Source organism: Pezoporus occidentalis, unplaced genomic scaffold (genome assembly GCF_034315485.1).
Source record: "Pezoporus occidentalis ecotype Australia unplaced genomic scaffold, CSIRO_AGI_Poc_V1 ctg199, whole genome shotgun sequence".
Taxonomy (NCBI): Eukaryota; Metazoa; Chordata; class Aves; order Psittaciformes; family Psittacidae; genus Pezoporus; species Pezoporus occidentalis.
The window spans coordinates 17,010-30,631 of record NW_026913844.1 but is presented as its reverse complement, the minus strand read 5'-3'; the positions used below and the strand labels follow the sequence as shown (position 1 = coordinate 30,631).

Genomic DNA, 13,622 nt, shown 5'->3' with positions numbered 1-13,622 from the left:
TTACTGCACACCACCACTTAGTTCCATCATCCCCAAAGCACGGCAATGCACTGCGGCAACCGGTCCTCCCATTAGTTCTGGGATGAGCATTATTCAGCTCCAGCAACAGAACGACTTGGATTGCAGAATGAAGAACTTGTTCTCTCTTCCCTTTCACATTAGCTTTGGGGAGTTTAAATGACATTTTGTGCATTAGCAGTTCGCTGACAAGCTGGCTCCAGACACCATTAATATGATCAGGGAGCTTAAAAATAAGGCTGTACAAAACACTACATAATATTTGACACTTCAAACCTACCTTCCCTACCAGATGCACCATGCAGGACTAACAGGCAATGATATTAGACAAGACAGCAACAGAAGGAGGCTCAGTGTGACAAGTTGGCTCATCCAATAAACTGGACTGTTGGTATCTTTTAAGACATTCAATTTTGACAAGGGGAGAAACACAATTTCAGAGCTGATAATTCCAAGCATTATCCAATGATCCACAACACAAACTCCACAACGGGGGCTCTGTACTCCATAAACCGCAGTTCAGGATATGCTGAACCAAGTTTCTGTGCTCCGTTTTAGAAGCTACACATCCCAAAGCCCTTTCCCAAGGGATCTATGGCGAACAGGATGCTCCCCATCGCTGCCCTTCAGCAGAGGGAGGGCAGAAACTAATAACATTAGTTATTTGGGTGGAAAAACCCTCCAATAGGTCATTGAATGCTTCAGGAGAAGAATTACCTGGCATACAGTTTACATGCACCTGAATCCACCAACCTTTACCCTAACTAGGGAAGAAGGAGTGAAGCAAAGGGGAAAGGATAACTGAGCAACATAACACACAGGTATTCCAGTTGACACCATGAGATCAGTACCACATTCTGGGCTGGCTCATGGCATTCCTGAACCAGGCTTGGACACAGAGAAGCCTCTTTCCAGCCCCAAATCCCTCTGTTACAGGGCAAAGTTTCAGACAAAAAGCCCCTGACATCCGCATCTTTTATTTCACCGCCTCGGTGAGATCAGCCCAATCTAAAGCACTTGCATGAAGCCCATTCTGTAAACAGGATTATGGCCGTGGAGTCAGACTGCCAAGCCCCAGATAACACAAAAAGCCTTTCAAAAGGCTTTTATGGGAGCTGAAGTGGAAGTGCTGGAGTTCAACAATAAGATTAATAAGGAGGTTAAAATGGGGTTTGGGTAGTTTTATCATCTGACATAAAAGCCGCTGGAAACCGGTGCCAAAAACCTCAAGCTCTCAAAAACACAGGGATTGAGTCATGATTCATATTTCAAACCAAGCTGAAAGTGGAAATCTCAATTGTATGCTCCTTCTCCAATACCTTCCCAAAATGCAATAGCCAGAAAGTGCCCGCTACCGGGAGAGCAGCGAGGAGCAGCCTACTTTTCAGGATGGACTGGTCAAACGTATGGATGGAACACCACTGGGGAAAGCAAGTGCTTCCTTCCATACCTTTGCTATGCCTTTTCCCAAGAGGGACAGCCCCTAATCCCTGCTATAGGTCTGGAAGAGGACAACTACACCTTTAGTAAGACCTGCAAGCCAACGGAGAGCACAGACACCATACACCCAGAGCCGCTTTCCCTAGGAAAGCTCACCCTAAAGACTTGGAGAAGCGGAGACAAGAGGAGACTGCTGCAAAAGGACAGACAGAACTGCTGCAGACACCAGGACCAAGAGGATAAGCTACACACGTGTCCTCTCTTGACCTAGGCAAGGAGGAGGAGACACCAAACGCCAGACAGACAGTGGCTAGCTGCAAAAGGGCCAGTGGGAGGCAGGACTTACTCATCTTTTTACACACAGCCATACAATACTCCTCTGACTCAAAATTGTTCCTGTTGCCTCCGCAGCCTCCATATATAAAGCGAATGCATTTTCTCTTGTTAGGGTCGAAGTACCAACGAGGCATCACAGCCTGGCAGGGCCCTGTCATCGCCTCCTGGGAGCAGACAGCTGTGTGGAGACGGGTTAGAACATGAGCACAAGCCCTGCTGAGCACTTCATACAACACGGCGGTGGCTCTACCTCGTACCTTCACCGGCCAAAGGGCTTCTGTCAGTTTTGGAGGGGGATATTCAACACTGCAAAAAGCATTCACCCCAAGGCTTGCTATGTGGGGAGGTGCCTGTACGTGGTGCTTTGAAGCTCCCATCTGCAGGAGCGATTTCTCCTTAGCTACAGGCTGAAACAGCAAGGACCTGTTTGGCTGATGTCACAGTGTTATGCCTCGGGCATCCCAGCATGATGGAAAGATAAAACCAACATGATGGAAGGAAAACCCATTAGGGCCGCTTAAAGCATCCCAACATGTCCTGTTGGCTGCACTCTTGCCTGGATAGCCACTCCACGTCTTAAAGGTGAGTTGTAAGAGCAAGCGAAAAGGCAGGCTAAGCACAAGGAACGTGATCACCATGGCAATCTCAGCTGCTAGGTTATCCAGTTTGGAAACATCTATATGTTAAACATTGAAACTCCAGGTAGCCACGGTATGTGGGCTGCTTCACAATGAGCAGGCACGTAACTGGGTTATTCTGAGGCAAGAAAACAGATACAGTGTGCGATTTAGCAACTGTTCATGGCACCTTTGGGGGAAAAAAGACTGTGGACCCCCAAAACAGACAATCAGATGGCTCCAAGGCTGTTGCAACACCAGATCTGTAACATATATGAGCTAAGCCTTGTCTCAGCAAGTAAAATTATCTGCAGCATGCTGGCATTGTACCAGGAAGATGCAAGAAGTGCTGGCAAGGATGCAGTGATCTGGAGCTAATTGAATTTCATTCCCTTTCCCCTCCTCCTTCCTCTGCGGACACTTCTACACGCAAAGGAGAGGACATCATAGAACGCTGAGGCACCACACAACCAGCAGCTGCCCTCTGCAATGGCACCTACCACTTAAGCACAGTATATAGGATTACTGCAGAAAGTCTGTGTCACCCATGTAATAAAAGCAGGCCAATTGTGCTGGCTGACTTTCTTTCAGGGAAGAGAAGGGTTTATGCAAAGGCAGCACCAAGTATGCTCCTCTTAAATGGCCAGGAAGCACCTTTATGCCACCCCTGCAGACTATGACCCACTGCTTTTAGTTTCCTTTTGTAAATGGGTGTTGAATCACAGAATCCCAGCCTGGTTTGGGTTGGAAGGGACCTTAAAGCTCACCCAGTTCCAGCCCCTGCCATGGGCAGGGACCCCTTCCACTGGAGCAGCTTGCTCCAAGCCCCTGTGTCCAACCTGGCCTTGAACACTGCCAGGGATGGGGCAGCCACAGCTCCTCTGGGCACCCTGTGCCAGCGCCTCAGCACCCTCACAGGGAAGAACTTCTGCCTAATAATCCACCTAATCCAAAATGATTGCCCTAAACTAGGATTTTACACTCAGAGTGTCCCCAGAACGCCTAGTTTTCCAAAAAGCAGCCTATGCAGGTATGGTTTTTCTGACCCAAAACTGCACCTTCATGGAGGTGCTTGTTCAATGTGCCAAACACTGTGCTTTCTGCCAGCAGAACTCCTGTTTATCTGCAAGCAGACGGCCCGTGCTCTAGAGAGTTCATTTCAACACCTGAAACACAAGCATCATCAGCTTCTCCTCCGTTTGCTAACTCATCTGGCAAATACAACCTCCAAGTGGCATTGAGTGACTTGATCAAGAACCTATGACCAAGGAGATGACTCTCAGGGAAGCCAGAGACCTGCAGGCTGGAACATGTCTTACATTTCATGTCACTGCTGACTTCCTTTTCGGGAGCAGCCTTGTCATTGCTTGGCTCTGTGGGGGTCTCCTCGTTGTAATCATCCACTTTGTAGTTATCGTAATAGTAATCGCGGTCTTCCACCACGTCCTCCTCCTCTTCCCCTTCATCTTCTTCATCCTCGTCCTCCTCCACAGCCGTTCCTGTGATGTCTTCTACACCTGCCTCTGTAGGGAACTCACTGAAGGGATACAGGGTTTAAAGTTAAGACTGATCACTCTGCAGACAACCTTTAATGTACCAGAGTAATGATTCTCTTTTCATCTGTTCTAGAAACACGGGAGATGGGAAAAATTAATGGACCAACTATTGACCAGCCCATCGACTGCAGTGATGGGACCTCCCTCACTACAGACACACCTATTGCAGGCAGAGCTTCTCCATGCCTCTGGCTTAGTGGAGGTTACTTGCATTTCCTCACCAGCTTCTCTTCATTAAGTGAAATTCTACCATCAGGGGAGGTAACTGCTCCTGTTCAGCTCCTCCACTAACAGGAGTGCTGCAAAGTCATCTGTCCTTCTGCAAGGCTCTTGCAGGCTCAGGGAAATTCAAAAGCACAGGAATTCTCCTCTCTATCCTCACAAGGGTGAAATATTCGCTAACAGCACCTTCACGTACAGAGCTGTCACCATGTGCGCTAGTACAACCCTACCTTTTATAGAGGTCATAGTCTTCATCCTCATCTTCATCCTCTTCCTCTTTGGACAGAGCCTCATCCACAACCTTTGCCTGAGGGCAGCATACGTATTCTGTTCCATGGAACTGGTCGACTCCACAGGGCAGCAGCATGCCATAACTGTGCAGGATCATCCCTTCTGTCAGACAGGCCTGAAAGAGGAGCCAATTTGGGTCAGTTCAGCATCACGCTCTTGCTTTTGGATAAAGCTGAAGTTGGCCTAGCATAGATCTTGACATCAGTACCAACAGTCTATACTTGACAGCAAAAAAGACAACAGCAACATAAACCCCAAGTCTAATATCAAAGGAAAACGGATGTGAATCTTGTAGCTGAATCAACATCTGAAGGAAAGCCCCAGATTTAAGCTCAGGACATTTTGTACCAACTCCAGGGATGGAGCATTCCAAAGCAGCAGAGCTGCCGTTTGCATTTCTGGGCTGGCCATGTCATTAAACTTTATTTATTACATTTTACACTGCAGTAAGTGAATAATCACTCCAATGGACTTTATGTCAAGATTATTTTAACATGCTGAAGATGAAAATCAATCCAATAATTCAAGAAAAAGCCAAATGCAAACTGTGATCAGACCTTAAGTCTATAAACGTCTCGTAAGCTAAGGAAACACATGGCTTTGTGGTGCCCCAGAAAAGAATGAAGGAAGAAAGGCTTTATTATGCACATCAGAACCCTTTTGTGCTTTGCCTTGTTACAGCACGGATGGAAAATGAGCCACATATTGCTGGAGAAGGACTCCAACTCTGTCAAAAGCAGAGTGACTTTTAAATATGCTCGACATCAACAAGTTTATCCCCAATTAAAAGGGGATTTCTTCAGCATAGCTTTATTTCAATGGGGTTTTGCTCCTGGGATTTTAAAGAAATAGGGTTAACTGGCGCATCTTTAACCTCTTCTTTACTAGCACATCACTGATCATGGTGCTGCTGTTTTGACACATGCATCTTGGTTTCTTTACCCCCAGTTGAGAATCTGCAACCTTTATGCTAGTAAGATTAAAAACCACCACACAACCCCCCCCCCAACCCCAGGCTAGATTTATTCTGAGAATCCATCTCTTATGTAAAACCTCCACTAATCAGGCACCAGGAACTCAGATTGTCCCCGAGCAAGAGCTGCCATCCAAATCCCCTGCAGCAGTAGGTACATTAATGTATAATGTGCGAGGGAAATAGGAACCAGCCCTGAACACTGCGGCTCTCTAACCTGGAAAGAAGGATGAGCCCTGGTTAAAGCAATATCCTAGAGACCTGACTTCAATTCCTAGCTCCATCCTAGAGCATGATCCTGGGCAAGCTCCTTTCGTGAGTGAGGGATAACTCAGCTAGCTGCACAGGTTGCTTTAAGTCACTTGAGTGCTTTTAACTTCCCTTTTCATTGCTCTCTGCTTCAGTCCGCAGGCTGCAATATGGGAATGACAGACCCCAGAGATGAACGCTGTGGTGCTCCAAGGGGATGGATCCATGATAAATATTGCTGGCCACAGCAGGTCATTTACCTCCTTGGCCACAGTATGCCAGTGCTGATGGCTTTCACACACATCCATCCGCTCCTTGTGGAAGAACCGGCACTTCTCCGGCACCAGCAGGACGTCGCTTACAAACTCCCCCACTGAAAAACAAGAAACACCCATAGTTCACACAGAGCCACCATCAGAGCTCCACTAAAACACACATTGCTCAAAGTGCCTTGAAAGTTCAGTGTGGTCTTAATGGGGACAGAAAATTAGAGCCTCCGAGTTTCCAAGCTGGAGCAACCTGCTCCAGTGGAAGGTGTCCCTGCCTGTGGCAGGGGGCTTGAACTGGATGAGCTTTAAGGTCCCTTCCAATCCAAACCAGGCTGGGATTCTAAGAACAGGAGGAGTAGGGGCTGATTGCTGAATCCTAAGGCTGCACTGAAGGCTAAAGTTTCCAGTGCAAGTTAAACACTTGGTCATGAATGAGACAGGATTGACTGATGGGTTTCCATACAGAGCTTTGAAAACACTGTATCTGCATATGGAACTTTTCAAACCACTTAATGGCCACTTTCTAAGCATCATAGCAAAGCTACATCATGCTCTTGGGTGCTGTAACAGCCTGGACACTTTTATATGGCATGGGTGTTATCTATGTTTTCAGTATCTGGGCATCTGAGCAAGTCTTGTTTTGTTTCCACATGGTTTAACTCAGGATCAACTGCAGCACATTCCCTGACTCGTATGGCCCTGTCCTAACCAGCACACAGCAGGCTGGAAAAAGCAAAGCTACACAGCTCAAAGCCCAGGGTACAAGCAGAGCCAGCAAATACACTGCATGCCATCCTTTAGATAACCACCACCTCACCAGCGTGATGAAGTGTTGGCACTGCCTTAAAACCAGACCGTTGCTTTTGAGGAAGAAGGGAGAGCATCAGCCTGCTCTCCAGCCTCTGTATTGGTTGGACTGAGCAGCCATTTAGCCTGCATCCCCACCACAATCAATTTAAAATCAAACAAGATGGAAAAGACCTTTAAGATCATCAAGTCCAACCACCGTCCATCACTAAACCATGGTGCTGAGGGCCTCATCTACACTGCCTGGGAACACTTCTGAGTCAAAAGACCTTTCCCCACAGAGCCTTCAGGGAGCAGCATTATTTGGCCAACATTACCTTTTCCAAATGGTATGATTTTGCATGACCAGTTATTTGGCAGTCACTCAGTACGGATAGCAAAGGCTCAGGGACATTGCTCCTACGCCCTACACAGAGGGTGTTAAGCAGAGTTTAGGAGCAGATAAGGGGGGCCAAATGCAAGATAATGAAATCAACTAACACTTGAACATCACCCTTTTAACTTCAGTTATGTTTTAAACTAGTAAGCACAACAGAGAGATGGCTTTTCCCCCATTTCCTTATCTCAGAACTGGCCACCTAGGTTTTAAACTCAACAATCCTTCCCTTTCAGGACAGGTTTCAGTGCTTCTAATAGGAAAGCTTACACTGACCAAGCTTTAAAATCAAGAGACTGAGGTTGAAGGCACAAGACTCAAAATGATCAGTAAATGTGAACAAACAGCTCTTTCGAACAACACTGAATCCTCACACCATCACACAGAACACACGGAAGAGCCTCTCAAGCCACCCAGGACCTGGACAACCCTGACATGCTATATGTTAATGGCACCTTCCCCACTGATGGCCACTGTCAGAAAAGCAAATCCTCTCCTTTTTCAGCTCAGAGCAGGCATAAGAAGTGTTTCCTTGTCACCTCTTATGTTTCCATGCCACCCAGCAGCCTGGTTTGTCTTTTCACACCTCAGCAGGCTCAGCCCTGCTCCCATCATCCTATTGTTACCTTCCTTTTACAGTTCAGGGGCAGTGCTAATGGCTTCTCTTCTCCCCTCTTTAACCTTCGAATGACAAAAGAGCTTTCACTGCTGGGGGGAGGCAGCAGAAGGTTCATCAGCAAGCAGCAAAATCCTACCTCAAGACAGTCTGTGCTTTAATGAAGGGAGGAAGACACAAGCAGGAATGGGCACAAGATCCCCTTGACTACATATGCACCCCACAGAAACACATCATCCACTTGCAACGAGCAATCTGTGGGCTGCTGAAAACAAGAGAATGTATTTGATGTACACGTGGACTACTGAGCTGCCACTCAGCTTTGCAAGCCAAAGCTGCCTCGCAGGCTGAGCAGCACAAGCCAGGAACACTGGGAAAGACACTAATTACAAACTTGAACAGAGAGTTTAATGCTTATCACATTTTAGGGCAGCGTCACTAAAATCAGCTTATTTTTCAGCTGGAGAATAGGCTTGGGGAAGGATTACTCCTCAACGAGATGACTCCTCATAAAGCCAGAGATCTTGCTTTCATCCTCATTTCCATTACGAATCCTCTGCATAAGCAGCTGGATTTGGTTGCTTCTCAAACCTGAACTGCCACATCTATAAAGACAAGAGTCTTTCTCCCAGGTTGCTTCCACAACAGCTTCCATGTTTATGATGTGCTTTGTGATCGTCTATTGGAAGGCATATGTGTGTGTGTGCATATGTATTTGTGTGCATATATATGTATATATATATATGAAGGTGTATGTATGTATACACACCCACACAGAACAAAGTACCCATTCAGTTCTGCAGATTTGCTTGTGTTCTCCTACACCAAACCACATCCTAACTTGAAATCAGGCCATAGATAAGGAAAACCGGTTCCCACTCAATGCTCCCAGCACTCAGACTCCCCAGGATAGCACAAGACTTCCATTAAACCATCTATTTTCCAGTGGATAACTCCAAAGAGAATCAGCCAGCTGAGACTAAGCTTAGTGCTAAGAACACATGCAGTGCAGCATGGTGTCACGCACAACCTACAGGTCAAAAGCTGCAAGGTAAACAAGCTAAACATGGGCCTTCATTCCAGTGGATGGAGAGATTCTGGAAAGCACCATGAAACCCATCAGTTTCTCTGATATTCTTCCCCAGTTCAAAGTGGGGACATGGGATACAGCTGCAAGAAGCAGGGCCTCTTTGGAACAGCAACGTTTAAATATAGTTGTGGAAATAGAATAGAGAGCTCTTGCCAAGACCAAAGCAGGAAGCCTGAACACACGGAGCATTGGAGTCTCCAAGGCAACAAAATATTAAAGCTCCACAAAAATAGGATCAGAGCATTAAATCCCAATGTCTTTGTGATACTCAAGTACAATAGCCTTCAGGTTTTTATGGCAGTTGCAGAGGGAATGGGGATTTCTTTTGCATGCCGGGCACCATTATCCCACCACAGCTGCTATCAAGCTGTTGATCTGCTTGAGACAAGGGAGAGTTCCATCTTGTGGAAATCAAAACGTTTAAGAGGAAGCTGGATGTGGAAATGGCAACCTGGGAGGTGAGAAGCTTTGTAAAGCTCAGTTGTTGCCTCTGTTAGAAGCCAGAAGACTTTCTGCTCCCTGTGAACACGCAAACACATCACACCACCCACTCACCCAGGCACTTGTAGGGCACGACAATGTGAGTGTGGTCCTTGCACTGCTTCTTCCCCCTCTTGCACCAGCTGTCGATGCTGACGGGTTGGTTGGCTTCCACCACGTTCGTAATCTGCAGGTCTGGATACATCTGTTTCACAAGAAAGGACAGAGAATGGGCAAAGTGGCTCCTCACCAAAGCAGCGAGGCTGATTCTCCACACAAAGCCAAGTTCCAATCCCCGCACGGACACACGTTCTCTTCTGGATCAAGCTTACAACAGCTGAAGACATAAAAAAGCTGCTTGGCACCCAGGGCTTGAGAAACGGAATGTGTCATCCATCACTTCTCTGCAGCAGGAGGAAGCCAGGTCAGCAGCAAAAGCCTTTGCTGGCACTAAGCTGAGGTGTTTGGCTTTGCGTGGTAGTGGAGGAGGAGATTTCTCCATTCCATCCTGTCTGGTGCAGCATGATACCCTCTGGAAGAGGGCAACCACCAACAAACAGGGTTTAGGAACATCTTCAGACACTTGTCAGGCTAATATGCACCTACCTCCTCAGGTTTCCTTATGCCTGTTCCATTTATGATGTATTAATATCATTCCTACATCCTCCTCGAGTTCTCAAGTCCAGACGCTGACTTATATATTCAGGCTTTTACTATGTGAACCAAATGTAGCCCCAATTACGTCAGCCTTGTAAGTCCAGACATGGTGCATTCTAGCACTTTCCTATTTAAAAGATACATTACTTAGAGTATTTGCCTTGCCTGTCACCTCAGAGGAGCAATTAAAGACAGTTACCAAAGCCAATATGCTACAGCATTATCTGAAGCACACTGAAAGGACATTACATCTTTTACAATAAAGCACAAAGAGCCTGTAAATACTGTCAAAACGTTGATGAAGGTACTTTTCTAATGTTCTGCCTGATCTGAACATGCTGCTGAGAACAGCCCAGCCACATTTTGATGAGGATAGTGTCAGGTTCCATCACGTACAATGTGGTGGTGATGCTGGTGAACCAGGTTAAGATTTGGAGATAGCCCCGCAAAAACCCTCTACTTAAAACACTGACCCCCTTCTGCGGCTGATGTAAACCAGAGGCAGCTCCTCAATCCCACCGTGGTGCTCTCCCTGCTCTGCAAACAGGTCATGGAATCGAGCTAGTCGAAAGCAAGCTCTTTTCCTGCAGGGTTAATTTGCTACTGACGGGCTAAATGGGAATCCAATTCCTTGGCTGCAGTGACGATGCAGGGGCACACAGGAAAACTCACCTCTTGGCAGTACTGCAGGATCTCTTCCTTTCTTCCAAAGCAGCTCTTGGTCCCAGAAGGGTCAGGCTCCCATTTCCCAGTCTGGATGTTCACGTGCATATTGAGCTTCCCACAGAACATGGCAATCTGAGGCTCTGCCACCGCGAAGCCTGCCCCAGCATTGGCTGCGAGCGCCTGCAAAGAGACAGGACACGTTGAGTGCATGGTCTGATGGAAAGCAGAACGACCCAAAGAACCAAAAGGCCTCTGCCAGCTCCTCTAGAGAGCTCCTGCTTAACCCAGAACATTGGAGGAGTCTTCCCAACCATTCTGTAATGATATTCCTTAAAGATGCTCAGCACACATCACGTTTTTCAACAGTGTTTTTCCAAACTCTGCTTTTATTCCTTCAACAGCTTACCAAAACCAACAGTGATTCACACCTCAAGGCTGTGCCCACTGAAAAACTTCAGCCCGTATTTGAAGACAAATAACTAATACCAGTAGCTTTTGGCAGGAACACCTCTGTGAGGTTACCCACGCTACTGCCATTCCTGATGGAATAGCTGCACAAATCCTCCTCAGAGTTCCCAGTTTGTGCTTCTCCCAAAATCTTCACAAACTCGGGATGGAAACACTGAAGCTTCTTGCTCTAACACACAAGTAAAGGCAGCTTTGCTGAATCAGAAGCTGTTGCACCCAAGTCCTCAAAGCCTGTTGTCTCTCGGTCAGTGCACTCCTATGGGTATTTGTCCTGCCTGGATCCTGATGTGTACTCTGTGCACTTCCAAGCCTGCCCTGGCAGACAAAACCCTGCCAGCCCAGCCCCACATGTGGGTCAAACTGCAGACTGATCAATGCAAACAAGGTCAGGCTCCCTGTTGGCAATCTTGCTGCCTGACCAAAAGGAGAAAAAGGGGATTAAATTCAATTGCAGGCTTGGGCTTCTGCTGAAAAGCCTGAGTGAATGCTGGGAGCTGGACATGCTCCCCCTACACAACTACTTGCTGTTGTAAAAGAAGGGCTATGAGGCAAAGAAAACACCTTAAAGAGTGTTGAGTTTAAGGGAATGAAATCCACTTCAGCTGCTTCAGAAAAGGCAGATTAGAAACAGAGGCTCCAGGGACCACTGCTCCACAGCTTCATGTTTCCTTGCCTTCATCTTTAGCTTTTCATACACTCAAAGCCACACACAGTGGGCACCATTCATTCCTACTGCCTGCAGGTCCCCATCAGCTTGTGTCAATACATGCATGCTTGAAGCACACAAAGAAAGAGGAGAATCCAATGGGACAACCCCTGGGTGCAGCTCCTGCTTGGTGGATAGTAGGAAAATATTCACTCCATTCTAATCAGCTCATTTCTCCCCCTCCCTGTTTACACACAAAATCACTGCCTGGAGATAAGACATTCAACAAGGAGCCAAGGACTGTGCAGTGCTGACCACATGCTTGGGATGAGACACAAAAGCCTAAATTCGTGTCTTAACAGACAGAAAACCCACCCCTTGAGTTTCAAGGACTTATTCAACTGCACATCATTTAAGACAGAGTCTTACAGAAGCAGCTTCTACTCAATCTAACCCAATATGAGAGCACGTTCTAGCACAGATCACAAAGTAATAAAACACTGAACCATATGTAAGAGACTGGTATCAATGTCCCACAACAGAATGCTTCCAAGTTCACTTATACACACAAGTTTAGCATAGGAATTTGTCCTGCTCTGTGCTGACAAAAATAAGACAGTTTGTACTTCAAGTATAGGAGGGCTCGGGATGAATACACTGATGGTAACAGGATGCAGTAATGTGGTCCTTTAAGAAATCAAACCATTTAATAGACATTCACTTCTATCCAGTGCTAACTGATGGCAAACAGCAAACCCATGCTCCTGTGCTGCCTCCTCTCTGCTGTAGCCTTCCAAAAGGAAAAGGCCAATGTAGAATGCTCCTTCATCACTCTATAAACACACACATACACCCTTTGTAAGAGGGCCTTTTTATCTCTCTCCAAACCAACACCACTTTGGTACCAAAACCACGTTCCAGAGAGCACAAGACTTGACACGTTCAAGGGAAGAATCGCTTTGTCTGGTGACAACAGGGAAACCTCAACCAAGATTCAAGCTGAACTCTGAAAAGGACAAAAGGAAATGCAAGATGGAGCGTGCACAAGGTGTTAACCCTCACAAGAATACAGTGCAGGTCTGGAATGGTTTGGAGATCTTTTAACACCACTGATGCTGGGAATCTGTTTTCTCCAAAGCAAACTGCAGCAAAATGAGGTAACCATAAGCAAAGGAGGCAGAAACATCCCTAAGTGATCCATTCACAGCAGCTCTTGCATGAGCAGACTCCTGTTCAAACACATACCAGGCTCCTGACATCATGACCAGCCCCAGGCACATCCAGGGTTTGGTTTTGCTGTCTCTCCAGCCTGACACCTCGCACTGTGGCAAAGGTATCAAACCTCCTCGCGGGTGGATTGCTCACATACTTTACCTATCAGAGCAGGGTTGTTGCCCCAGCTACCAGAGCATGCTAAGCCCCAGTTCACAGCTGAACAAAGGGGTCACCAGTGACTTGATTTCATCACTTTTAATCCAATGGAAGAAATGTTGTCTTGCAGCAGGCTGTTGAGTAAGTGAAGCTGAATCTTTAACCCCATGACCTGCAAGATAAGGGTTTTGAGTGAGAGGCTGCTTCAACCCCAGCAGTTAAAATGCAGTACATTCATCTCATTCTACCTGAAATGAGAGAACAGGGCACAGCAAACTTAATCTGTACCAGTGGAAGCCACATCTTTAACACTGCTACTTAAGTAGTGAAGAAAGTCACCTTTTGGGGACAAATTTGAGTTGCTACACACAATTGCCCTTGGTGCATCAGAAATAAAAGCAGATGGCTCAGGGTGAGGTTATCCAGTCTACATTCATAGACTGTTTTGGGTGGGAAGGGACACCTTCCACTAGA

The 13,622-nt window shown here is 46.7% G+C and overlaps 1 protein-coding gene across 5 annotated transcripts in view; it reads right to left on the bottom strand.

Annotated features, from left to right (window-relative positions):
* The window catches only part of APLP2 (amyloid beta precursor like protein 2), a 43,095-nt gene that overhangs the window by 12,470 nt on the left and 17,003 nt on the right, over positions 1–13,622 (bottom strand). For 4 of the 5 annotated variants that reach the window (XM_062617602.1, XM_062617603.1, XM_062617604.1 and 1 more), the window contains exons 2-7: positions 10,670–10,843; positions 9,416–9,545; positions 5,963–6,075; positions 4,420–4,595; positions 3,731–3,948; positions 1,805–1,972 (exon numbers count right to left, since the gene is read on the bottom strand). In XM_062617602.1, the coding sequence (XP_062473586.1) occupies positions 1,805–1,972; positions 3,731–3,948; positions 4,420–4,595; positions 5,963–6,075; positions 9,416–9,545; positions 10,670–10,843 (979 nt within the window). The remainder of the gene's footprint in view (positions 1–1,804; positions 1,973–3,730; positions 3,949–4,419; positions 4,596–5,962; positions 6,076–9,415; positions 9,546–10,669; positions 10,844–13,622) is intronic. The other variant, XM_062617606.1, reaches the window with a different exon arrangement.